Here is a 23,988-nt window from a genome sequence, read left to right as displayed (position 1 = left end):
CTTAATCATCAACTGCTGGTAATTCTCAAGCCATATGTGCAATATGTGGGTCTAGTTTAGAGCCTTTTTAGTGGGTTTTATGCCAGCAAAACCTATAGCTGCATCTATAAAAAACCCTTAAATGACCCAAATATCCAAACTTTATCTGACAGCTGTGTCAACTGTGATAAGAAGCAGTGGAACACAGCTGAACCAGAGGCATTTCTAGGTGATGCTCTCAGCAAAGCAATGCTTTTGATAGGAAGACAAGTATGAAGCGTGCTTTTGTAGGCATAGAGAAACCCACACTCTGAGCACACTGCTGGTACAACACCATTCCTGCAATAATAAAGAACATAAATAATAATTCCATAATAATGATCAACTTTTCATTAAAGAGCCTAAGGACAGACTCAATGGGTATTTTTCTGCCACTCTTAATGAGCTGTTTGAAAGATCACTTAGAGCATGGTGTGTTCCCACGACTCATCAGCACACAGAGGCCTCACCATCAATTCACCACCAACCTGGTGACCTTGCTGAGGTACCACTGGCTTCACACCAACAAAAGACAAACCAACATTGCAGTAAAGCATGAGATCTGCTCGGGTTGCTGGGTGTACTCGATCTCAGGAAGACTCTGAGTTATGCAGCCAGCAAATTGCTTCACCTCACACCAGGCTCGGTCCTACCCTGATTAGTGAACAGCAAATCTGGTTCTGAGAGTGGCTTGGACCACACGGTATCCTCATCAAGGCTGGCTTTTCTCTATTACTGGTTTTGCTCCTGTAATTAATAGGAACGAGCATTCTAACTTACAAGCACGAACTTTGGAGGAGGAGCCAGATTTCCCCATCCCCACATTTTTCCCCTAGCAGCAGAACAGGGCATTCTGTTTTTGCCAAATAAACTGGGTATATATCATGGCTTGATTCCTGGTTTTTGCCAAATAAACTGGGTATATATCATGGCTTGACTCCTGGTACATAATTCATATTCTTCAAACACCTGGCTAATATTTACTCCGAGAAAAGGTCTTGCTATCCCAGCTTTGGTCAGCCAGGGACGGAAACTTCAGTTTTATTTTCTTATCGTGTGGTGACACGCTGTGAAGGCAGAGTGGTGTGTTCAAAGTACAGTGTTTTGAGGCTTACAGGAACAAACATGAACATGCAATTCCATAGGCAAATAGAAGATGCTGCCGTTGCATTTCCTGTTCTCTCCTCCGTTTTTCATAAAGGGGATAGAAACATGAACATAGGAACTAATTTTTTTGGTCATATAAAACAACATGTAGCAGTACAGAAATGTACCAGATATACGTTTTTACTATATTTCTGCTGTATTTGCAGAATGTATGTGTGTATGTATGTATATATATAATTTGCATTTTAAACACGATCCCACACGGTGTGTTTTACGCAATGTATTTTAATGAAGCACTCACCCCTTGCCTGGTTTCAAATGCCGACAGTTCTCCAGTTACCAAGGAATATGAAGCGTGGCGGGAAGGAATGGCTACACCTGAAAATGCTTTGCAAGCAACTTCACTTCCAAGAGACACCTCCGGGCAAATCTCATGACCGAGCAGAGGCAGGTTTTGTTACTTTTCCCTCGCTACCCCTACTCCTATCTCTCTCCTGCGGCTCCTGCTCTGTGCAGACCTGGGAACACTGGTGGTGACGAGGATGGCATGGGAGAAACAGGGAGGGCAGCGGAGGTCACAGGATCGCGGGACTGTCAGGGCTGGAAGGGACCTCTGAAGACACCTCCATCCCCCGCACCAAGGCTCGGTCACTCAGAGCAGTGACACAGCGACGCGTCCAGCCGCGTTTGGAACGTCTCCAGAGAGGGAGAGTCCACAAACCTCCCAGGGTAGCCTGGCACACTCAAGGCAAAAAAAGTTTTTCCTCATGCTGAGGTGGAACTTCCCGTGGTTGTAGCTCCTGGTCCAGCCGCTTCCCCAGGATCAGGAACACCCAGCGCCGCTGGGAGCGGCCGCTCCCGCCGCTGCCGTAGGGGGGCACTGGGCGCTGAGCCAATGGCGGGCGGGGCGGGCCCGGAGGGGGCGGGGCCGCGCCGGGCACCAATCAGCGCTCGGGGCAGCGCGGGAAGGCGGGAGGAAGCGGCGGGGCGGGACGGGAGACGCGGCCAATGGCGAGTCGCGACGCGCGTGCGGGAGCGGGACTTGGGCGCAGCAGCCCGTCAGCCGTGAGGAAGGGCGGTGCCAGCCAATCGGAGGCCGCTGTGGTGACGGGCGAGCCAATGGCGAGCCGCGCAGGCGGAGCGCCAGCCAATCAGGGCGCGTCCGGCGAACAAAAGGGGCTCTCCAAGGCGCCGGCCCCTCTCCTGAGCACAATTTCACATGACGCAACGGCTGCGGGAAGCGGTTCGCGAGCCGTGCCCGCCGCCGCCATTTTGTGAGCGCGGAGACTGAGCCGGCGGCGGCCCGAGGAGCGGCGGCACCGGCAGCGCAGCCAGCGGGAGCCGCAGCGCGGAGGATGCGGTAGAGGAGCCCAGCGGCAGCGGCGGGGGGGCGGCATCGCATCGCTCGGCGGCGGGGGATCGCGGGGAGGGGGCTGTCGGTCGGTGGGTCGGGTCCTGGTCGGAGCAGCATGTCGGCCCCGGAGAGCAGCGCTGGCAGCAGCGAGGCCCGGGAGGACGCGTGCCGCGACTACCAGTCGTCGCTGGAGGACCTGACGTTCAACAGCAAGCCGCACATCAACATGCTGACCATCCTGGCCGAGGAGAACGTGCCCTTCGCCAAGGACATCGTCTCCCTGATCGAGGCGCAAATCGCCAAGGTTTTTATATTCCACCGACTACTACTCCTACCTATACTGCTGGGGGGACCGGCCGGGGCAGCGGGGTAGGGCGGCCTGGGGGCCCGCAGGACAGGGACAGGCGCGGGGGGAGCCGAGCGGCGGAGGCGGTTCAGGGGGACACAGCAGAGCCGGGGGACGAGAGGGCCCGAGGGTCGGGAAATGGGGCCAGAGAGAGGGGGAGAGGCTCGGGCGGGGTGGGCATGGCTGGGCTGGGGCGGCGAGGGGGCCTAGGAGTTAGTGACGGGGGGTGGTGGTGATAGTGAGGGGGCGAACAGAGAGAGCAGGGTTTGGACGGAGCCGGGGGAGGACGGGGGTGTAGGAGGCTGGGGGTCGCCGTGGGGGAAACAGGCGGATGAGGGAAGCGTGTCTCAGCTGGGATCAGGGAGCAACGGGGCGAGGCGGCGGGCGGGGGCTCCTCCTTCCATCGCGAAGCTTAAGGGTGCTGCTGCTACTACTACTTCTACTCCCCCCCCATCGCATAGGGAGCAGGGGACTCGCGGGAGGGGAGCAGCCCCCACACCACCCTGTTGGGAGTAGGGAAGGGTTTGGGACTCGGCCCAGGAAGAGCTGAGGGAAGAGGGCAGCGTGGCTCGCGCTGTGAGCCCCGCGTAAATAGCAGGCACAACATGGCGGCCCGGCAGTGACTGGGCACTGGGAGCTGCACTTCCTCGCCCTTGGAGCCGGGCTCTCCCCCGACATGCAGCCAGGATTCGGTGTCCGAATCTGGTGACTGCACCCTTGGATCTAGGTGATTCCTACAGTAGGTGGATAGTGCAATCATTAGAGAGGACCTGAGTGGGGAGATTTCGTGGAGAGTTGGGGTTTTCTTGGGGGATAGTGTGAAAGTAAAATAAGGTTAAGTTTACAGAACTCAAAATTGTCTGCCACTAAAGGGCTAAGTGTAGCGACCTTTACGTGTAAGTTAAAGCTATTTCCCCAGTGCGGTCCGTGTAAGAGATTAATTGAGGGGTGGGGTCTCCCTTATATCGTCAAAAAGTTTGTGGGTGAAAGGTGATCATCTCCTTCGGTTAGAGAAGTGTGTATAGTGGTTATAGGGGTTGTTTTGCTCTGCCTCGTTAGAGAAAATTCTGTGGGTTTGGGATAATATGTTTGGATTTCAGGTGATCTGTGCCCCGAGTAGCACTAGTGTTATGTGCATATTTAATTTATTTTGGTTAGAGAAGTTTATCGTTTGAGGATGTGGTAGAAGAAATTCTCCCTGACTGTAGAAACTGCAGCAGCCTGTAGGATCCTAACATGGCGTCTGAAAGGCACATGATATAAAAAGGGAAAGAGGAGGCTCCCTCCGAGCCCAGCCCAGGCAGTTGCTGACATCAGTCAGCCACTGTACATGCATGGGGGTTTGCAGCACCTTTTTAGCGAGCATTTTAGAAGAAAAGGGTTCTTCTTTCAATTCCCCATCCCCCGTATTCGTGCCAGCCACCCCCTCCCCCGTTGTTTCCCTTGCTCCCTCTGATCTCAGGTGTTAAAAGGCTTTTTCTTTGGCTTTAATCGTGGTTTATAATGGTGAGAATTGTACTTTCTAACGATGGGGATGGGAAACATCTTTTAAGATATCTAATCTATCTTTCTATCAATGCAGGATGTCTTTTTAGTGTGCCACAGACCACTTCCAGTCTAGTTTTAAATGCTGCCAGTGGCTGAGTTTTTCCATTCCTTGGGGAGGTGACCTCATAATCTAATAGCTCTCACCATTATATCTCCGAAAGGGCAGTAGATGTGTATAAAATGATTTGTGATGAATAACTATGCTGTCATTTTTTTTTTCCATTTCTGGGTGATTTGAAACCTGCCCTGAAGTGTGGGGGTTTTTTAAAAGATGTCTTAAAACCTGTATCAATGGTTAGTTCTGCCTAGCTACTGTTTATGACTGTAGTTTATTCAAGGCAAGTTTTTAGTTGTTTCTGGGAAAGTGATCTCCTTTACTAAGCCACTTTTAAAAAGTGTTGCCTGGAGACAGTTTGTTTAGTGTAAAACTTGAGTGGTCTGCTTTACAATTTAATAAATGGTTCTGAAATGTGTGACTGGTATTATAAAATTTGTAAATAAAAAGTGTGAAATATGTATTTGTCTTTTTATTTACCATTGTATAGTGCAGAATTTGTTTCCAAGATCTATTTTGTATACAAAGTTGCTTTTTTATTTTTTTAACGAATTTTTTCACAAGTTTGTGACTTGGGGTCCAATTGCCAGATATTATTTTAAACTTGAAATCTTTTAGGAAACTAATAAAAAAGAGCCACACATTTCCAACAATAGCTTTCCTACGTTATTTGAAGGAACAGGGGGAGTTTTGTAAAGAGGTCTTTAATATTATGCTGATGAGCTCAGAGTTAGTGTTCTTCTGCTTTGGTTCTGTGATTATGCGGCGCCTCCCTGCCTTTTGGTTAGTGTCGTGCGGGTATTTTTCTTGCTTGGGGGTGTTGCAGAGACCTGAAAACAAAATGCATTCCGGTGTGGGATTCCCTTTTGTGGTTACTGAAATACGTGCTAGATACCTTGACAAAATAAACACTTCCAGAAGAGAAGACTTAAATATTCCAACCATATTTAAGTCCCGATACTTCAAATGCGACATGTGAATAGCTTATATTGGAAGCAGGGCACGCTGCTGAGCTGCTGATTGTGCTCCGTAGTGTGAAGTCAGCTTCCTTACCTAGACGAGGGTGTTTCCTGTATGATTGCTGTAACAGTCTGGTGCATGATGAAAGTGACGGTTAAACTTGATTCGGTGCTTTTGCTACTAATGGTTCCCCAGCGTCCCAAACTTCCAGCTTAGCTGAGTGCAGTGAGCTACTTTCCTGCATTGGTGAAATGGAAGAATTTAGCTCAGGCAGTAGCTCTTGGGCATAGGTACTTCGGAGACAGCTCTTTTTGTCCCTAACAGCTGACTAAAAGTCGGAAATGGTGCGCTGTCATTTTGTTACAAAGGAAGGCACACAGAACAGGAGTGTTTTTAAGGTGCCATTGTGCAGACTGCTTCGAAGAGGAAGCCAGTATTGCACAGACATTTTAAATAGCTGCAGATCCACGGTCTTTTATGTCTGAGACTTAAGCAATGCTTTCTTCCTAACACTTGTACATTAAGTTGTTTACACTTCAGTATTACGTCACAGTGTAAGATTGGCTTCTGATGTGCTGTAGTTAGATTTTTTTGTCTTCTTATGTACAGAATGCATCACCGGCCTGTTTATACTTTTTTTCTGATATGTTTGAAGGCAGTGACGCCCCTCCCTACCCTCCAACCCCCAACTAACAAGGAGTTCTATCCTCTTCAATAATAAGTTTCAGGTTATGGTAAATTAGTACACTTCTAAGGGTGAGGAAGCACTCTGATTGCCCATGTAAAAATACTGTTAAGTGGGTGCCCTTCTGTGAACCACCTTAAAGGGGAAGGAATTTAATTTTAAATGGTGAAGCAGTAGCACTTCACACACTTACCTGGATAATGGGCCTGCAAAGGTGTCATTAATTAATCTAGTAGCCTATTCTGTTTAAAATGAGCAGTGAGTGAAATTATCTGCTCTTCTCCAGATGGTGAATGGAACTTAAAAGTGTTACAAGTGGGTGCTCTTCCAAGGGTTTCATGGTCAACACATCCTGCTCGTGTTGTCTTTCATGTCCTCTTCAGCAAGTCTGTGTACTTGCTGATGTTTTTTGGAACTTTGCTGTGCCTTCTGCTTCGTGAAAGCCACTGGCAAGCATTAAAATCACTTTTATTGGTCCAGTACTGTAAATTGGAAGTTGCTGTGGCGGTCCAGGGTCACCACACTTTTATTGCACAAACTTGGTGTGAGTTTTGAAAAAGGATTTTTAAAAACCCCAGCCAAGCCCAAACAAAAAAAAAACAAAAACAAAAACAAGCCTCCTGTAGCAAAGCTGTGTCCAGAGTTTGAAGACAACCTTCTATGGAAATGGTGGTTGCAGTTCCTGAGATTGTCCGTGCGTTTACCCAGTTGACCAGATGATTGAGTTTTAACTGGATTTTGAACTCTGTTCTGACTGTGTTTTTGCATGCACTCTGGAGATGAGAACTGTCACCATCTGCAAGTGCCAAGAGAGAATGGGACTCTGCTATATCCAGTTGGATTACAGTGAAATAATTGCAACCTATTCTACATGTAATTTACGAAAGACTCTGATAATCAACATATAATTTACAGCTACAGAAGTTCACTGACTTGGGCTATTTGCCAGAAGTCTAATTTGTCTTCTGTGAAATCCAGAAAAATCCATCCAGGAGGTTTAATTTATAAATGATTTTTTGAAGTTCCTTGGAGTGCTGGCGATGGTTTCCTGCTAAGTTACTTCCTCAAGGGAAAGGTTACACTCGGTACACTAGTGGCAATACGGTCTCGTGGGCTTCTTTTTTCCTCTTATTTTTCCCCCCTTTTTCAAAAGCCTTGACACACAAACAAAATAATCTAAGGTGTTCCTTTTTTTTTTTTTTTTTTTTTGTGTGATAGACCCACTGCATTATACTTTGAACTGAGTGTCCATTTTTCAGATTAAATTTTTGTGTTTAAAAAAAAAAAAAATCCCAAGCCAAATCCCTTGGTATTTATAGTGGCAACCAGAAAGAGAGGTCTGTATTTCTGGGATTGGTAATCCCTTTATTTGAAAAGGTTAAAGTATGCTTTTCTTGTACTAAACTTCTCAGTTTCTTCTTATTACTCCAGGCTCCTGCATCAGAGAAGCTACCCGTTATGTACCTAATGGATTCCATTGTCAAGAATGTGGGAAGAGAGTATCTCACTGCATTTACTAAAAACCTAGTTGCAACATTTATTTGTGTATTTGAAAAGGTATATACACTTTCAGAAAAGTATTCTAAGCAAAATTTGTTCCTGGTAAAATAATATGCTTTAAGGTTTGGGTTTTCTTGTGTGGTTAACAATACAAATTGATTGGTTTTTATAAATTTCAGTATCTATACTGTAAAAAATTATTCCTTCTGCTATCAAGCATGTAAGTTAGCTGAAAGATGTAAAGTATTAATTCAGGTGTACAAATGTCAGTAACTTTCCTGTCCAGGCAAGATTTTACTAACAGTGTTTTGATTATTGATGGCTTAGCTGGATGGACTTTCTGTAATGTATAGACCAATTAATTACAAATCATTGGTTTATTTTTAAGATAATTAATAGTCCTTATGCTGAGAATAGACTGAGATTTGGTTTCTTGTGGATTTCTCAAAGCCTCATTCTCCTGTAGTTAGGTTTGTCTGATTTACGTAATTCACATTGTGCAGAATGAATGCTTAAACTCAAGAATGAGTAGTACTGACACCTGGTTCTCTGTTGGTGGTCTGTCAGCTGAAAAAAATGCTGTGACTGTATGGGGGAAAGATATTAAAATGTGTGACTATATTATAAATAAGTAGTTTAATTTCATTCAACATTGAAAACTGGTGCCATATCTTTTAATTTTTGGCTCTAAATCGTGAAGCCCAGTGAAGTAATTGTGTGTCCTCAGTGAGAAAAGCATATCCAAGTCCAGGTTTTGAAAGGTTGGACTTGAATGGGTTTAAGTTGGATCAGAAAAGAAGGGTTAATTTCCGTTTCCTGTATGTTTGGAGAAAGTGGCATTTCATAAGAGTGAGATAAATTAAGCTTTTGCATATTTATCATTACATATTAGTGAAGATCTGAAATCCCAGTACACTTTATGTATGGTTTTCAGATGTAAAGTGCATGATAAAGTAAGGAATAGATTGTTGCCATGACTGTAGAAGATGTAAACTCCTGTGTATAGACCAGATAGAGATAGATTTAGTTGGTTTAGTTTTGTTTTATCAGTAAATAGCCACTAAGGTATCTTTAGAACTGTTTGCTCAGTTCTGCACGTTTTTGCAGTGAACTTCAGTGAAGCCTCTCATGGAAAATTGTATAGAGGCATCATTCCCCAATTACTAAGTATGAATTATTTGTTTTGAAACTCCTGCTCTTACCAAAAAGAGCCTCCAGACTTTCCAGAATATTCTGTGTCTTGGTATAACATCTGAAAATGGCAGCAAAAACCATCTGCATGGGCGATACTTAATAATTAAATTGGAATTTTGAAATTAGGACATGTGCGTGTATTTTGTCCTCTAATGGTTTTTATTTACTGGTTAATTGGCCCACTCAAGTTATGAGATGAACTAAATTTTGCTTCATTGTAAAATTCTGATTTAGCTTCCATGAGATAGTCCAATTGTTTGTAAAGAGATCAGGGGGGTCTCTGGTCCTGCAAGTACATTTGATCTGTGACTCACGCATAGATGGGTCTGGAATAATAATTGACTTCATTTTAGCCAATACTTGTTTTATTGCATTTGCTGGGGAAAAAAAAATCCTTCAGTGGCTAAACAGCTGAGCAAAATACCTTTTTTCTGTTCAGGGTTTGTTTTTTCTTGATTTGTTTGTCATTATTATACTCCAACACAAATACTTGAATAATGTACTGTCTCAGAGGCTGTTGCCTTTCAATACTTTTGTTACTGTATTTTTTTCCACAGAAGTTGGGCCAGTAAAATGAGAATTTTGCTAATGGAAAAGTTGAAAGAAAATTCTCAGACCATGGTAATACACAATAAAATCTTCAGATGGCCTTGAAACAACAATTCCACATTTGAGCTTCTGTTATTGATCCTGTTGATACAGATGTGTTGTCTGCACTGCTTAAAATTTTGTGTAGCAAGTTCAGTATGTTGAAATGGCAAGATAGAAATAGGAAATGAATGAAATTTTAAATTCTACAGAAAAGTTTAAGAAATTGTTCTATATTAACTTAACAAGCCATAGAATTGTTTTATTGTTTTAGGTGGATGAAAATACTAGGAAAAGTTTATTTAAATTACGCTCCACATGGGATGATATTTTTCCTTTGAAGAAACTATATGCACTTGATGTCAGAGTCAACTCATTAGATCCTGCCTGGCCAATTAAACCTCTGCCCCCAAATGTGAATACTTCTAGCATCCATGTGAATCCTAAGTTTTTAAATAAATCGGTAAGTTTTTCTGCCTTCTGTAAGAACAGATGGTAATGCATATCGTTTTCATTGTTTGTATGCTGCTTTTTGACAATTTAGAATATTAAGAATGAAGTATCTGGCCTTTGTAAACAGGTAAGAGAAATTTACAAATTCACAATATTTGAAGGGTTTGGTTCTTTCATTTACAAATTGTATTCTAGGTTTTGGAATATTGAGGAATTTATGTTAAATTCCCTACACCCATCAAAGCAGGGAAATCATAGTGGGGCAAAAAATTGCAGTGTATAGCTACTGTACGAGCTAAGTCCCAGTACTGGATTGATAACACTGAAAGGCAATGGATTTAGTTGATTTCATTAGGATTTTAATTGTAACTTTCCTTTATTTTGTTTTTAGCCAGAGGAATCTAATGTACCTACCTCTGCTGTCACTTCTGGTGCCTCTACTCCTCCAGCTGTTCCTGAAATACAAAAGAATTTGACACAGGAGCAACTGATAAGGCAGCAATTGCTTGCAAAGCAAAAGCAGTTGTTAGAACTTCAGCAAAAAAAACTAGAGCTGGAGCTGGAACAGACTAAAGCACAGTTGGTGAGTAGGATAGTTGATAAAACTAATAGTTGGGGGGGGGGTCTCTCCTTTGGAGAGTGCTTGGCTGTGCTCGTAGGTACAGTACATTGTTTTTTTTCCTCATGTGTTAGGCAAATGTAGCTGTTTTAGGACTAGTAGAGTAACACAGGGTCAGGTGGCATTCCTGCACAGTTTATGTTATCTTGAAACCTTAAGTGTTACACTTAAATATATTAAAAACAAAAAAAAAAACCAAGTGAAAATCTTGTGGTTTGGTTTTAATTACTCTTCAAAATGACACCTCATTGTGATCTTCATCTTTCACTTATTGGAAGTGACAGTGAGCTGGGCTATTTCAAATTTGTTTGTTCCTAAGGAACAAGGGAGCCTGATCATTTGTAAACAAAGTCAGTTTCTTGGTCGGCAGTTGTTCGAAGTCTTCCTGTGTTGGCAGTTGACAATACAAAACAAAGCATCTTTGAACTGAAGTGTGAAAAATAGGATACTTGGCAGCTGAGTTGCCTAGAGCATGTGGGATATATAGGGAAGCTAGCTCTGTAATTGGAATGTGTGCCAAAGTTACATATTTCACAATATTTACTTTATATACTGATCTTGCATTGTATTTGATTTGTAATGGTACTACATTGTTTTAATGCTTATAATCAGCAATTAGTGGGTTAATTTTAGTTAAATGGCTAAAACTCGTAATTTTCGAGGCATGGCTATTACAATTTTGTTTTTGGGACAGAACATTAGCACCTCTGGATAGGAGTTGCGGCATACAGATTAATGCTGGATTTTTTCCAATTTCAGGCTGTATCTCTCAGTGTTCAGCAGGGATCATCTAGTATAGCTTCAGTTCCAGCACCTTCCAAGCAACGCATGTCTCCCACACCTCATATGACAGTAAAACCACCTCATCAGACTGCTGTGCCACCTGAAAAAAACAAACCATCCCCAAGTCCTCCACTTCATGATGTCAAATTAGTGAACAGGGATCCTCGGCTTAATAGGATGGGTCAGCATTCTTCTCATACTAAAGATCAGTCTCATAGGAAAGAATTTTCACCGAGTGTGACCAGTCAGTCTGAGACCAAGGGAAACAAAACGGCACAGGCTGAAAAACAGAACTCAACAAAGTCAGAAAAATCAAAAGCAAGTGAAAAAACACAGAAGAAAGAACTTGAACAGTCCAAAGCAAAATCTAAATCACCATCCCCTTTGAAAAATAAGCTGCCCGATATTAAAGACAATAAAAGCCAGGAATGTGAAAGCACTAAGGTTTCTGACATCAGTAAGCGGGATCCAAGACTGAAAAGACATCTTCAAGATAAGTCGGAGGGGAAGGAAGATGAGGTCAAAGAAAAGAGGAGAAGCACAGAGAAGAAGGAAAAGGAGGAGCATAAGACATGTGAACATAGAGTGGTGGGGAGCAGAAATAAAGTGATTAACGGTGCTGTTCAGAAACAAGACGCGACTACAGAGGAGTCAGAAAAGCAGGGTGGAAAGCAAGGAAGATCAAGTAGTAGGAAACGGTCACGATCACGCTCTCCTAAGGCAAGATCACCTTCTACACATTCTCCAAAAAGACGAGAGAGGAGATCACCTAAAAGAAGACTTCGGAGTTTATCTCCTACTTCATCAACTCCTAAAATTGGAAAGATACGTCAGATTGGCCCTAAGCAATCTCATGTTGAAGAAGGCACACAAGCAGTAAGAGATGAAAGAAATTCTAGTAAGAGAAATGTTAAACAAGAGGTGCGTGATCCAAGGAGATTGAAAAAAGCCCAAGAAGAAAGACCCCAAGAGGCAGCCACCCAGCATTCTGCAAAAGCTTCTCCAGATCCAAAAGAGAATGCAGAAAACTGGCAGGGATCCAAATCAGGCAAGAGGTGGAAATCTGGTTGGGAAGAAAGTAAAAAGTAAGTTACTATCTTTTAAATGACTTCTATGTGAAGTCAGTGGAAATTCTCCTGTTGGCTTCAGTATAGTTGACTTTGGGAGGCAGTGTTCAGATTGTTAAAACTGATAGGTTTAACTTGTTTCTACTAGTGAAATGCAGAGATGATGTGTACTTAAATTCTAAGATGATAGTGATGTTTTGCCATGATCAATTCTAGTAGGAACCATTATTTCTTGAATAACGAAATAATTTATATTTTACATCTGTTCTTGTTTTCAGCTCACAGCAGAATGATGAACACCAAACACTTGTTAAATCCCCACACCAAAGACATCGGGAAAACTGGCCTGCTGGTAAAGGAATTCTGTCACCCCGAGCACCAAAGCAGCAGCACCGGTTGAGTGTGGATGCCAATTTACAGATTCCCAAAGAATTGACATCTGCAAGTAAAAGAGAATTGCTTAAGAAGGTAATACTGATAAATCTGCCTTCACAGAAATGGCCCAGGTATGGGTTTTTTTCTTTCTTTTTTTGAATTCTAAATTTTAACTTCATATTACAGGCTAATGACCGCTTAACGTCTGGTGAAATAACACAAGATGAGTTTCTTGTGGTAGCTCATCAGATCCGACAGCTGTTCCAGTATCAGGAAGGAAAGCACAGATGTAATGTCTGGGATAGCCCTACAGAGGAAAAATGTGGTTTGAAAAAGAAACCTCTTCTATCAGATGCAGAATTAACATACTATGAACATAAAGCTAAACTAAAAAGGACACAAGTTCAGCATTCACTGTCAAGGCTTGATCTGTTGGATCCTGATGATATTTTGGATTATCATATACCTGATGCATTGCTTTCTGGAATAGAATGCGAGCAGGCAAAAGCCAAGCGGGGGGTACAGTTTGACAGAAAAGAACCCTTTGCAGAAAGATCAAGGAGACACTCTCCTGTAAGTGGCACTACAAGGCCTTTTGCTGAAAACCTGTCACCACTTGAGAGTCGACGAAGACTTGAAGACCAGCGTGCTACTAAAGGAGCAAGAGGTTCTGATCCTTACGACAGCTGGGGAGAATCGGATGAATTTAGAGATACTATCAGACAGCAGGGGAAAAGTACAGCAGAGTTTCAGAAAATAGATGGAGATGCACTCTGTAGGTTTGATAATCGTGAAGAAAGACAGCTTCTTGGGCAGGCTGGTATGTGATTTTACTTTTATTTTATATCCGTTAAGTAATTGGCAGTGTATTAGTGAGTGGTTATGTGATTTGTTCTGGCTTTTTTAGGTGTTCGAGAGGAACCAAGGTCGCCATTCAATGAGCGTTTCAAAAGAGCTAGATATGAAGATCCAGAGAAAGCACCATTTCCAGAAAGTCCAGGATCAAGATTTGGAGGTGTTGAAGCAAAGCAGAGAATAAGTGCACTGATGGAAGATAGACCTCTGTTTGATGGCTCACCTAGACCGACTGCTGCAAGGGTTGGGGTCGATGGACAAGGAAGCCCTTTTGTTGATGGTCCTGCTGGTGGTTCAAGTTCCAGAATTGATGGGCCAGCTGGACACGCTGCTATGAGATTGGAGGGGCCTTTGGTGGGGACAGGTGCATCTCAATTTGATGGACCACTGGCAGGAGCAGGGGGAGCTGGAGCCCTGAGATTTGATGGGCCACCAGGGCAGCTGGCAGGGGCCCTGAGATTTGAAGGACCCCCAGGCCAGGTTGGCGGAGGAGGTCCGCTGCGGTTTGAGGGACCTCTTGGGCCTCTGCGGTTTGAGGGCCCTGCAGGGCAGCCTGTGGGTGGTGCTCGGTTTGAAGGTCCTGGGGTTGGTCTCAGGTTTGAGGGTCCCCATGGTCAGCCTTCAGGTGGTCTCAGGTTTGAGGGACCTCATGGTCAACCTATGGGGCCTCGGGGTCAACCAGGGGGTGGTCTCAGGTTTGAGGGACCCCATGGTCAGCCCTTGGGGCCTCATGGTCAACCAGGGGGTGGCCTCAGGTTTGAGGGGCCACATCTACAGCCGTTGGGGCCCCATGGGCAACTTGGAGGTGGCCTCAGATTTGAGGGGCCACATGGTCAGCCCATGGGGCCGCATGGACCATCAGGTGGTGGGCTCAGGTTTGAGGGGCCGCATGGACCATCAGGTGGTGGGCTGAGACTGGAAGGACCACGTGGTCAGCCGGGTCTAGGTCCTAGGTTGATTGATGGACCAGTACACCAGGGAGCTGGTGGACTTAGATTTGATGGTCCTCTTGGTCGGGCTGGTCCGAGATTTGATGGCTGTCATGGAGCTGGGTTTGATGGACAGCCTGGACAGCTGTCTCTCCTGCAAAGATTTGATGGAATTCATGGACAGCCTGGTCCAAGGTTGGCACCTGGCCAACAGGCACAAGCAAGATTTGAAACAGCCATACCTCAAAGATTTGATGGACCTCACCAGCCAGCCTCTAGGTTTGACTTGCCCCTTGGCCTTCAGGGTGCACGTTTTGAAAATGTAGCTAACCATCCTGCCTCAAGACTAGAAATGTCACCATATGGACAAGGTGGTCCATTTGTTGAACATCCTGGCCAGGGCTACAATGGACCAGCTCATGGAATGCAGTTCCAGAGACCTGATATATTTGATGGTTCGCCCGGACCAAATTTCAATGGGCCAGCTGGCCCAGGAGGACAGAGCTTCCCACTGAGAGCAGCTGGACATTACTTTGAAGAAAAAGGTCTCCAGGGTCCTCAGTATGGAAATTTCAGTAATATGCCAATGGGAAGTAATCAGGTAAGAGCTGATTGCATCAAATACTTTGCGTGCAGAAGTGTTCTTGTTACCGAATTAGCAGGATTTCTTCCTGTAAAAATTGAATATTTTTCTGAAGAGTTGGCAGGCTGAGTCAGTTTCAAACTAAAAAAGTCACTAGATAATTGAAGAAGAACATGCATTGCTGTACTTCAAGAATCCTTTTTTAACTATTAGTCAAAATAGTGGATCTTTCCAATCACTTCATATATCAGAATATGTCTTTGAAATCATTATTTGTGACATTAGAACAAAACCAGGTATTTGGAAGCCTTTGGTATTTCCATTAAATTTCAACAAAGGTGAATTCTGTATAATCATGAAAGATAAATGTAAATGCAATATACATGATTAATTTTTCTAAGAAGTGTGAAGTTAGGCTGGACCAAAATAATAGTTGTCCTTTTGCAGCTGTTAGTACTGGTTACAAGCCAGTTTTAAAGAGATGCCCATAACTTGGGCGAATTGAGAAAGATAGGGCCATTGTTGAACTTTTTGCTCAACTGCGTTGTTGTCTTTTAAAATTCTCTTGGCACCATCTTGCCTTGTCAGTTCAGTTGTCCTTGCTTATGCCTCTTGGAAAACACTCTCTTCAAAAGGAGGAAATGATACTTTACAGTGCTAAAACTGATGTAATTTCTTGCAGTAGATGAGAGATTTTAAAAAGCATTTTTCGTTTGGGCGATAAAAAGTAAATGTGAAGAGTTAACTGATTGTACAGAAGCAGGTAATGTGTCCTGCAGACCTGCTATGGGATGAAACTTGAAACAGTGTGTAAATCCAGAAAGCTGCCAGTTAGGAAAAGACCCCAAACATTTTTATTACAAGTGTATTATAAAGTTTATTTTTCTGCCTGCAGCTTACTGTAGCTGATGTGTTGAAGTCTTGCTTTCAAGACGTGTGTTGGTAGTGAATGCTGCAGTTCTTGATAAAAGTTAATTATGGCATTTATTGATAGACATTTATGGGTTCCTTGAATTTCTTGAGAAGCTCTATTTTGGTGAACATGAGCAATTTGAAAGGAAAATGTGATTTTTAAGTAGAAGAAAAAGTGTTGAAGTTGTTGTGGTGGGGTTTTGTTTCTTTTTTTTTTTTTTTTTTTTCTTTTTTTTAATATTAAGCAAAATGAGGATGTGTTCTGAATTTTCCTGGTGGAAAATGAAAATGGGGGATCATATAGTTGTTTGTGGTCCTTTTCAATCCCAGACTGACATGGTTCATTCCTGGAAGGGGTTCAGTATATGTGAAATTATTGAGAAACATCCAAAGTTAATAATAAAATGTGAAAAGTAAGTTTATAATGGCGTTACTGTACAAAGAATACTCAAATGTTTACTTTCACAGGTTTCTCTTATGTCTGCTCAGCCAGGACCTTATGGCCAGGGTCAGCAGTATTTGCCAAATCCTGGAAGTTTTGTCCAGAACCCTGCAGGTGTGTAACAGTAGAATTCCTTTTACTTCTTTTGGATTGTTTGTTCAGTGGTGGCCACAAAAATGACCTTTTTTAATGGCCTGATTTACTAGGTCTATGTGGATTAAGGGAAGCCTCCTCAGTGAGGTAGGTGGCTGTAGATGCGGTGTCTCTAGGACCTTCATCTGTTAAAGAGCTTTTCTCAAACATTGGAGGCTGCTGTTAATTTTCATTAGCCATATGGTTTGGGTATAAAGTTGTGCTGGAAAAGAAAAAAAACAAAACAAAAGTTTTGATATGTTTTTCTGGAGGGCATCAGTCTGTAGGTCTAGATTGCTGTGCTGTGCGAACATTTCCAGTGTATGAGTGGTTAGTAGTGAAAAACTTCAAAGACATCATAAAAGGTTAAACTAGGTGATGAAGTAGATTTGGTGAAATATCTAAGTATGAATCCAGGACAATACTGCAAGAGCCACCATCCAGCAGAGATCTCTGAATGGGCAATCAGCTTAGCAGTTCAGAATACATTAGGAAGGAAGGGAAAATCTTGTTACAAAGATTCCCTGTTTAAAGGGAAAAAATTAGGCAAACACTAGATAAAACAGAGTTGGTAAATAATTTGTAACAAAAAATTAAAGAAATGGGAGGCAGCAGGAAAATTGTGTTGTGAAATGTACAGATAAAAGTGAAGTTGATTTCTGCTACTAACCTTTTGCTTCCTTGAATGTCTGTTTCCTTCCTCAGGAGCTCTTTCCCATTCATATCCTGATAACCACCTTGGACAGGTTGATGTGAATGAATTGTTTGCTAAACTGCTGAAAACAGGAATCCTCAAATTGTCTAAAACTGATTCCACTTCAGCACGTATGTAGATTTATTATGTTCTAACTATCTAGTTTATCCACAGCTCAAGTGTAAATCTGAGTATACAAACTTTGGTGAACTCCTGTATGTTTTTTTTTAAATTGAACTCTGTTTTTTGGGAAGGAACTTAGTGCATGTGATTGAGTAAATTCTTAGTATCTTGTTTAACTTGCACTTAAGCTATCCAGAGCAGTCAGTCTTTGGTGCTCTGCTACGTGACTTGTTCTTGATTATAATCAGGGTCTTTTCATCTTCATCTTTTCATCTGAAATATTTCTGTATCTGTGAAGACTGAGTTTTAATGCCAAACACTGAGGTGAAATACTGTTTTTCTCAATTGAAATTCTGTCTTATTTTCTTTTATGCTTTTTTTTCAATTGTGTCAGAAGAGGATTGATGTAGCTGTTAACACACCTGTGTTTGACCATAGTCAGATTGCATTAATAATGTTTTAAAAACAAACCTTATAGGAGCACATAATTTCTGATGATGATGTACTGAAATTTTGGTAAAATAATATCTTCATGATTTCTAGAAGCGAATGAAACATCAACCCAGCCGACTGCTGAAGAAGAAGATGATGATCAGAATGAAGACCAAAACGTTCCAGACCTCACTAACTTCATAGTTGAAGAACTTAGACAGTGCGTATGGTAGAATGGGCTTACAATAGGAATAACAAAATGGCAGTAGCTAAGATAGTTCATCCAAGACAGTTAAAAGCTTTTAAAAGATTATCTGTCACTTTGTGATTCAGAGGAGGTTAAACCTGCATTGTTTCATGTCAGCCTCATTGAAGTTGAGAAAGGAAAAAGGTGGAAAATTGACATGGGAAATCTTAGCTTTACACAAGGTGCACGTTGTTACTTAAGCACTAAAGTTGTGATAGGTAGTGAAGCCCAGGCCTGGGCTGCAGCAAAAGCTGTGTGACAGGGAGGTCAAGGGAGGTGATTGTCCCCCTCTCCTCTCGTGAGACCCCACCTGCAGTGCTGCTCTGGGGTCCAACACCAGGAGGACACAGACCTGTTGGGATTGAATCCAGAGGAGGCTGTAAAGATGATGGGAGGGCTGGAACACCTCTGCTAGGGAGACAGGATGGGAGTTGGGGTGGTTCAGTCTGGAGAGGAGAGGGCTCCAGGGAGGTCTTCTTGTAGCCTTCCAGTACCTGAAGGGGACTACGAGAGGGGCTTTTCACAAGGTCGTTTAGTGATAGGACAAGGGCAAATGGCCTTATACTGAAGAACAGATTTACTGTAGATAGTAGGAAGAAATTCTTAACTGAGGGGGTGGTGAGGCACTGGAATAGGTTGCCCAGAGAAGCCATGGAGGTCCCACCCTTGGAAGTGTTCAAGGCCAGATTGGATGGGGCCCTGAGCAACCTGGTGGAAGGTGTCCCTGCCCATAGCAGGGGAGTTGGAACTAGATGTAGCTTGTAAAGCTGGGCAAAATGAAGGCATTGCTATTTGTGCCTTATTAGGTGAGAAAAGCTAGTAGGAATGAGACAACACTAACGTGTTTCTCATGAATCATTAATAAGAGCCCATTGTTTTTTGAATGTTTATGTTGATTGAACGTGAAAATCAGGATGAAATGTAGTCATATTGTGTGCTTTTAACTTGGAGCAGATTCATGCTTTTCCCCTACTACTGTAGGCAAATGAAGCAATTTACTGAGAAACTTCTTGCTGTCTTTTTTTAAATAAGTGTTAAGATTTTTTTTTTTTTTTAATCTCTTTGTTTAGGCGTTATGATAGTGTTATAAATCGACTGTACACTGGAATTCAGTGTTACTCCTGTGGAATGAGATTCACTACTTCACAGACAGATGTTTATGCAGATCATTTAGATTGGCATTATCGCCAGAACCGGACAGAAAAAGATGTTAGCAGAAAAATCACGCACAGGAGATGGTACTACAGTTTAACAGTAAGTAATGCAGTATTTGTGTGGGTAAATTACAGGCTGAATTGTGTTCTACTCCTGCATGTGCTGTAGGTTGCAGCTGAAATTTGCATCATCGCAGGAGTTGGCTGTGATAAACAGTGATGTCTTAGATACTTCAAGTAATCCTCAAATGCCTGTTAGAATACAAAAGGCAATTGTGTGATGAGCAGTAAACAGTTCAAAGCTGCTTACTGCACTGTTTTCTTTCCACTGAGAATGGAATTTGAAGGATAGTGATATTTTTTGTAAAAAGAGTTTTTGAAATGTTTGTAGCATTGTGAGAAAGAGTACACTGTGCTAATGCTACATGTGGGAAATACTTTCAGTTTTAACAAAGTGAGATTTATTAAATACAATACTTTGGGATGTCTGAGTGAGAATGAAAACTTTCCTTAGGACTGGATTGAATTTGAAGAAATAGCAGATCTAGAAGAGCGTGCTAAGAGCCAGTTCTTTGAAAAAGCTCATGAAGAGGTTGTATTGAAGACGCAGGAAGCTGCGAAAGAGAAGGAGTTTCAGAGTGTCCCAGCTGGACCAGCTGGAGCGGTTGAGGTAAGTTTCACCTTGCAAGATAAAAAGAATCTGTTTATCAGCCCAGATAGCAAGAACCTAGTCTTCTAAAGGCTTGTACTGTATTCTTGTTACTGAATGTAGACTGCAATATTGTACTTGGGCCTTTGTGCATAGGTCGTGTATTTGTGTATATAATGGTTGCTTCCTAGGGGCAGGAGTACTATAAACCACCTGTAGTTAAAAAAAATTTACACCCATTGGCATTCTGTGGTTTTAGAAAAATTGAAACAGGCAAAGTGTGTTAATTTGCTGAATGTTTATGTAAATAGAGTAAGCAATTTGTCCTTTGATAGTTCTGTCACTCAAATCAGGGTTTACTGGGTTTTTGGTACTTTCAAACACGAAAATTTCTTTTTTGGTAGCAGATAGGCATTAGAAGAAAGAAACACCACAATTCGAAAGTAACCAGTAGAGCTGTATTTTGGTAAATGAATTGGTGTAATAATCAAATACAAATGTTGTTAGAATTACAACTTAGTTTTACATGCTAAGTCTCTGAGAAACTAGCTATGAAACCAGAAAGGCCTTTTTTTTTAATTTTAAAAAGGAGCTTTGGTCCTTTGTTCTCTGGGTTAATCATTTTTCACAGAAGTACTGAAGTGTTAGTACTCCATCTAAAAGTTCTGCCTTGTTTGACTTCGACTTGAAATTGCAGGTTAAGGAGAAAGAATTAAGATAATGCCATAAATAAAACCAGCTAAATCACTGTAATGGGTTGTCTTACATGACAGTAAGACAGCATTACACTGTTACAAAATGCTTTGCAGACTTACTAGCTAAAGGGACAAGGCTTACCTTTCTCAAGTGACAAAGAGTATTCAGGGGCAGAGGGTGATCCTTTCCCTGTCTGCAAACCATACTCAATTTTTAATTAAGTTCTGCTGATTTTTAAAGTGTGGAGGAAAGATCTTGTTCTAGGCTTAATATACTTAATTTAAAATAATCTTACTTGACTCCTACTTGAATTTCATGTGTTCAGCAAATTGCAATAACACCATTTGTCTCTGTTACTCCAATAACTTTTCAGAGCTGTGAAATTTGCCAAGAACAATTTGAACAGTATTGGGATGAGGAAGAGGAAGAGTGGCACCTCAAGAATGCTATCAGGGTGGATGAAAAGGTAATCTGATCTTACTTACATGTGATACTAATTTATAGTAAAACCCCTTAAGAGTTACAGGAAAATAGACCCCAGGTGGAGGTGGCAAGTGCTCTTTCTCTCCTGAAGGATTCCTGTTGTAGTTTTCCTGGCTTCCAAATACATAAATATCTCTGGCTTTGGAAGTACCTGAAATCCTAGTGTCATTGGTATGGGCTCACTAGCCATCCCCTACACTGCAGTGCTCAAAGCAAAACATTTCTCTGTGTATGGGTGTAGGTATGGGTTCAGTTATTTCTGCATGCAGCTGTGCACAGATAATTCCCAACACTCACCAGGTTGCTGTAATTCCCAGCCTTCTGTATGGTAACGTTTCCTAAATATACACCACAAAATCTTGTTGCAGGTATAGTTGACACCATACTTAGCCTGCTCAGACTGGTTTCTCTAGATGAGTTATGTGATAATGTGTAATAGACATTGTTTAGTTCATTATCAGTGATCCTGCTATAATCTATTTCTACATATTTAAATGTATGACAATTTTTTTTCAGATTTACCATCCATCTTGTTATGAAGATTACCAGAATGTAAGTGGATCCTTCATATTTTTGGAAGCATTTTGCTTTCAATTTGTTTGCTTGATCTCCACTTTGCAGGGAGCAGAATGTGCTGCGGATTTCTCTTGCCTAAGAGTTGGAGGCCTTGGGCTTGGCAAGTTTGTAATACAGAATTAGCTGAGATGCATTTCTGGTTGTGATGTATCATGACAGCTTGTGAACCATAAAGCAAAGCCATGGTTTGATGGATTTATTGTGGAGTAATGTGTGTAATATTAGGAATTTGTAACAGTGGAGTAGATGGATATTAGTGTGTGTGACATTTTTAATGCTTTGGGAGTTACAATTGTCCTGAGAACGGATAGCAGGAAACAGCTCATGGTAATTTGTTAAGTATTTCATCACTGCTTGGTGATACTTTTCAAAGGAATTGGAAAAAAGTAATGCTATTAAAAAATTAATTTTTTTTCTTAAAAGTTTGACGAAGTAGTTTGGATTTTGAGTGCCCAGCCATCAACATATTTGCATTTTGAAAAAAGGCAAAAAGAGTAAGAGGCTAAAAATGGTTATTTTAGTGTGCTAATGCTACACTGACTTTCACTTTGCAGACATCATCATTTGATTGCACACCCTCTCCCAGCAAGACTCCTTCAGAAAATCCACTAAATATAATGTTGGACATTGTTAAACAAGAAGCAGAAGAGTCCTGTGACTCACCTAAAATCAAAGAAGAACCTGATGACACCCCTCCTGCCTGTGCAGAAGAAAACACACCTGCATCTACAGAAATCAAAACAGAACCTGAGGAGTCTGTTTAAATAAACTGTGGTATGATTTTTTTTTCTTTTTTTTTACAGAAGAGCTGCTGTGTTAATTCTGGGAGGCAAATACTTTTTATATGAATAAAAATGTCCAACTGAGGCAGGGCCTCAACTACTGTTTGGTTAATAAATACATTTTTGTATTTGAAATTTCTTATTGCCTGCACAGTTTCAGGTGTCATTGTGTGAAAGTTCTGTAGATGCGTGAAAATTTAATGGTATATGTAAAAATGTAAAATTTTCACTTGTCAAAATGTAAATTATAAATAAAAGATATTTTTGCTATATATGGAGTGTAATGTTTATGCACACCATCAAATAAAGACAGTGTTTCTGTACTTTTTTCAGTTTAAAATTAATTAAAATGAATTTTTGCTTAATAAGATTCAGAAAAATGAAAGCAAGTCTCTTCCTTCAGTTATCCCATAGGTGGGTTATCAAGGGAAGGAGCTTCTCAAGCAGGCCTAGATTCTTTGCCTTTTTAAAGTTATTTGAAAAAACTTACATATCCAGATGTTTAAAAAAACATTTGCAACAACAAAATAATAAATCCACAAAAAAACTCACAAAAAGACAGTTCGGGGTAGAAGGGGAAAATTTAACAAACCAACTGGAGTGCTTGATTGTGGTGAACACAAGTGCCAACAAAAAAATTAACAAACCAGGATGCCTGGTAGTTAAGACATTTTTAATGATTCTTTTTTTTCATTAGTCAAACACAAGTTTAATAAAGCTGAATTTTCTTTACATTACAGGGGGGAATTAATGTAAGAATGCTCATTTGAAACATGGTTAACATTTTCTTTTTTGTTGCTTATGACTGGACTTAGATGGTAAACCAGATATCCTGAGATGTTAATATTTCTTAAATGTATAAATAAAACTAAGAATATATTTGAGTGTGAGTCTCTTCCTTTCAATGGTTGGTCTGTGTGGCTGGTGTGTTTGTGGGATTGGAAATAAAGTTGTGTATTTCAGTATGCATTTGATGTTTATTCACTATGCTAGTTACAGTGTGTTTAACTTGCTGGGAGCAAGACAAGCACTAAAACTCAGAAATCAAAGTCACAAGTCAGTGTGTTACTCTTGCAGTGGGAATACTTGGGAGTCAGAATTTCTCCTTAGTGTGTGAGTAGAAATAATCTGCAGTGCAGGGGATGTTTGGCTCCAAAAACTTCTTCCCGTGTTGACACCCAGGCATCATGCAGTTTTTAAGATGCGAGTAGTACTTTGATTCTTCTATTAAGGTTAGAGCTGTTGTTGTAAGGTTGCCCTGTTCTAGATACCAGACTTAAAAGTGCTGTTAAATTAGAGACAGTCCAGAGGAACAAAATTAACTAGATCAGGGTGGTGTCAGTCCATACAGTGGTGTTGGGGTGCTGGCTGTGTTGTGGGGAGCTACTCCTGCGTTAGTTATTGCAGCCTCTTTCTGGAGCAGGGAGGTGGCCTGGTCCCCTGGCCCAAATATGATGCTTTGTGTCCTGGAATACTGTACATTTCTAAATCCCACCAGCTGAGTTCAGAGGAGACTGACCAGAGATTTGATGTCTTTAAATATACAGAAGGCTGTTCAGAAAAGGGAACAAATTACTCTGCCTACTGGAGATAGAACAAAGATGAGACACATAAATTGCAGAAATAGGCTTTATGACAGCTCTCTAA

At 41.7% G+C, this 23,988-nt stretch overlaps 1 protein-coding gene across 1 annotated transcript; it reads left to right on the top strand.

The window, feature by feature from the left end:
- Positions 1-1,904: 1,904 nt before the first annotated feature.
- Positions 1,905-23,220, top strand: PCF11 (PCF11 cleavage and polyadenylation factor subunit). Its single transcript, XM_056482185.1, has 16 exons — positions 1,905-2,783; positions 7,505-7,630; positions 9,630-9,818; positions 10,200-10,391; positions 11,187-12,295; positions 12,556-12,745; positions 12,839-13,472; positions 13,560-15,037; positions 16,400-16,487; positions 17,211-17,330; positions 17,866-17,974; positions 19,072-19,255; positions 19,670-19,825; positions 20,874-20,966; positions 21,500-21,535; positions 22,114-23,220. The coding sequence occupies exons 1-16, from the start codon at positions 2,595-2,597 to the stop codon at positions 22,321-22,323; spliced, it is 5,103 nt and encodes a 1,700-aa protein (XP_056338160.1). The 5' UTR covers positions 1,905-2,594; the 3' UTR covers positions 22,324-23,220.
- Positions 23,221-23,988: the final 768 nt, after the last annotated feature.

This window comes from Oenanthe melanoleuca, chromosome 1 (genome assembly GCF_029582105.1).
Source record: "Oenanthe melanoleuca isolate GR-GAL-2019-014 chromosome 1, OMel1.0, whole genome shotgun sequence".
Lineage (NCBI taxonomy): Eukaryota > Metazoa > Chordata > Aves > Passeriformes > Muscicapidae > Oenanthe > Oenanthe melanoleuca.
The sequence above is the reverse complement of the archived record's forward strand: the minus strand, read 5'-3'. Positions and strand labels throughout refer to the sequence as shown.

Bases quoted from the DNA above. Each gene is read 5' to 3' on its own strand.
- PCF11 (XM_056482185.1), top strand. From the start codon at position 2,595: ATGTCGGCCCCGGAGAGCAGCGCTGGCAGCAGCGAGGCCCGGGAGGAC. The intron at 2,784-7,504 runs GTTTTTATATTC...TTATTACTCCAG, and splicing joins TCGAGGCGCAAATCGCCAAG to GCTCCTGCATCAGAGAAGCT. The intron at 13,473-13,559 runs GTATGTGATTTT...TGGCTTTTTTAG, and splicing joins ACAGCTTCTTGGGCAGGCTG to GTGTTCGAGAGGAACCAAGG.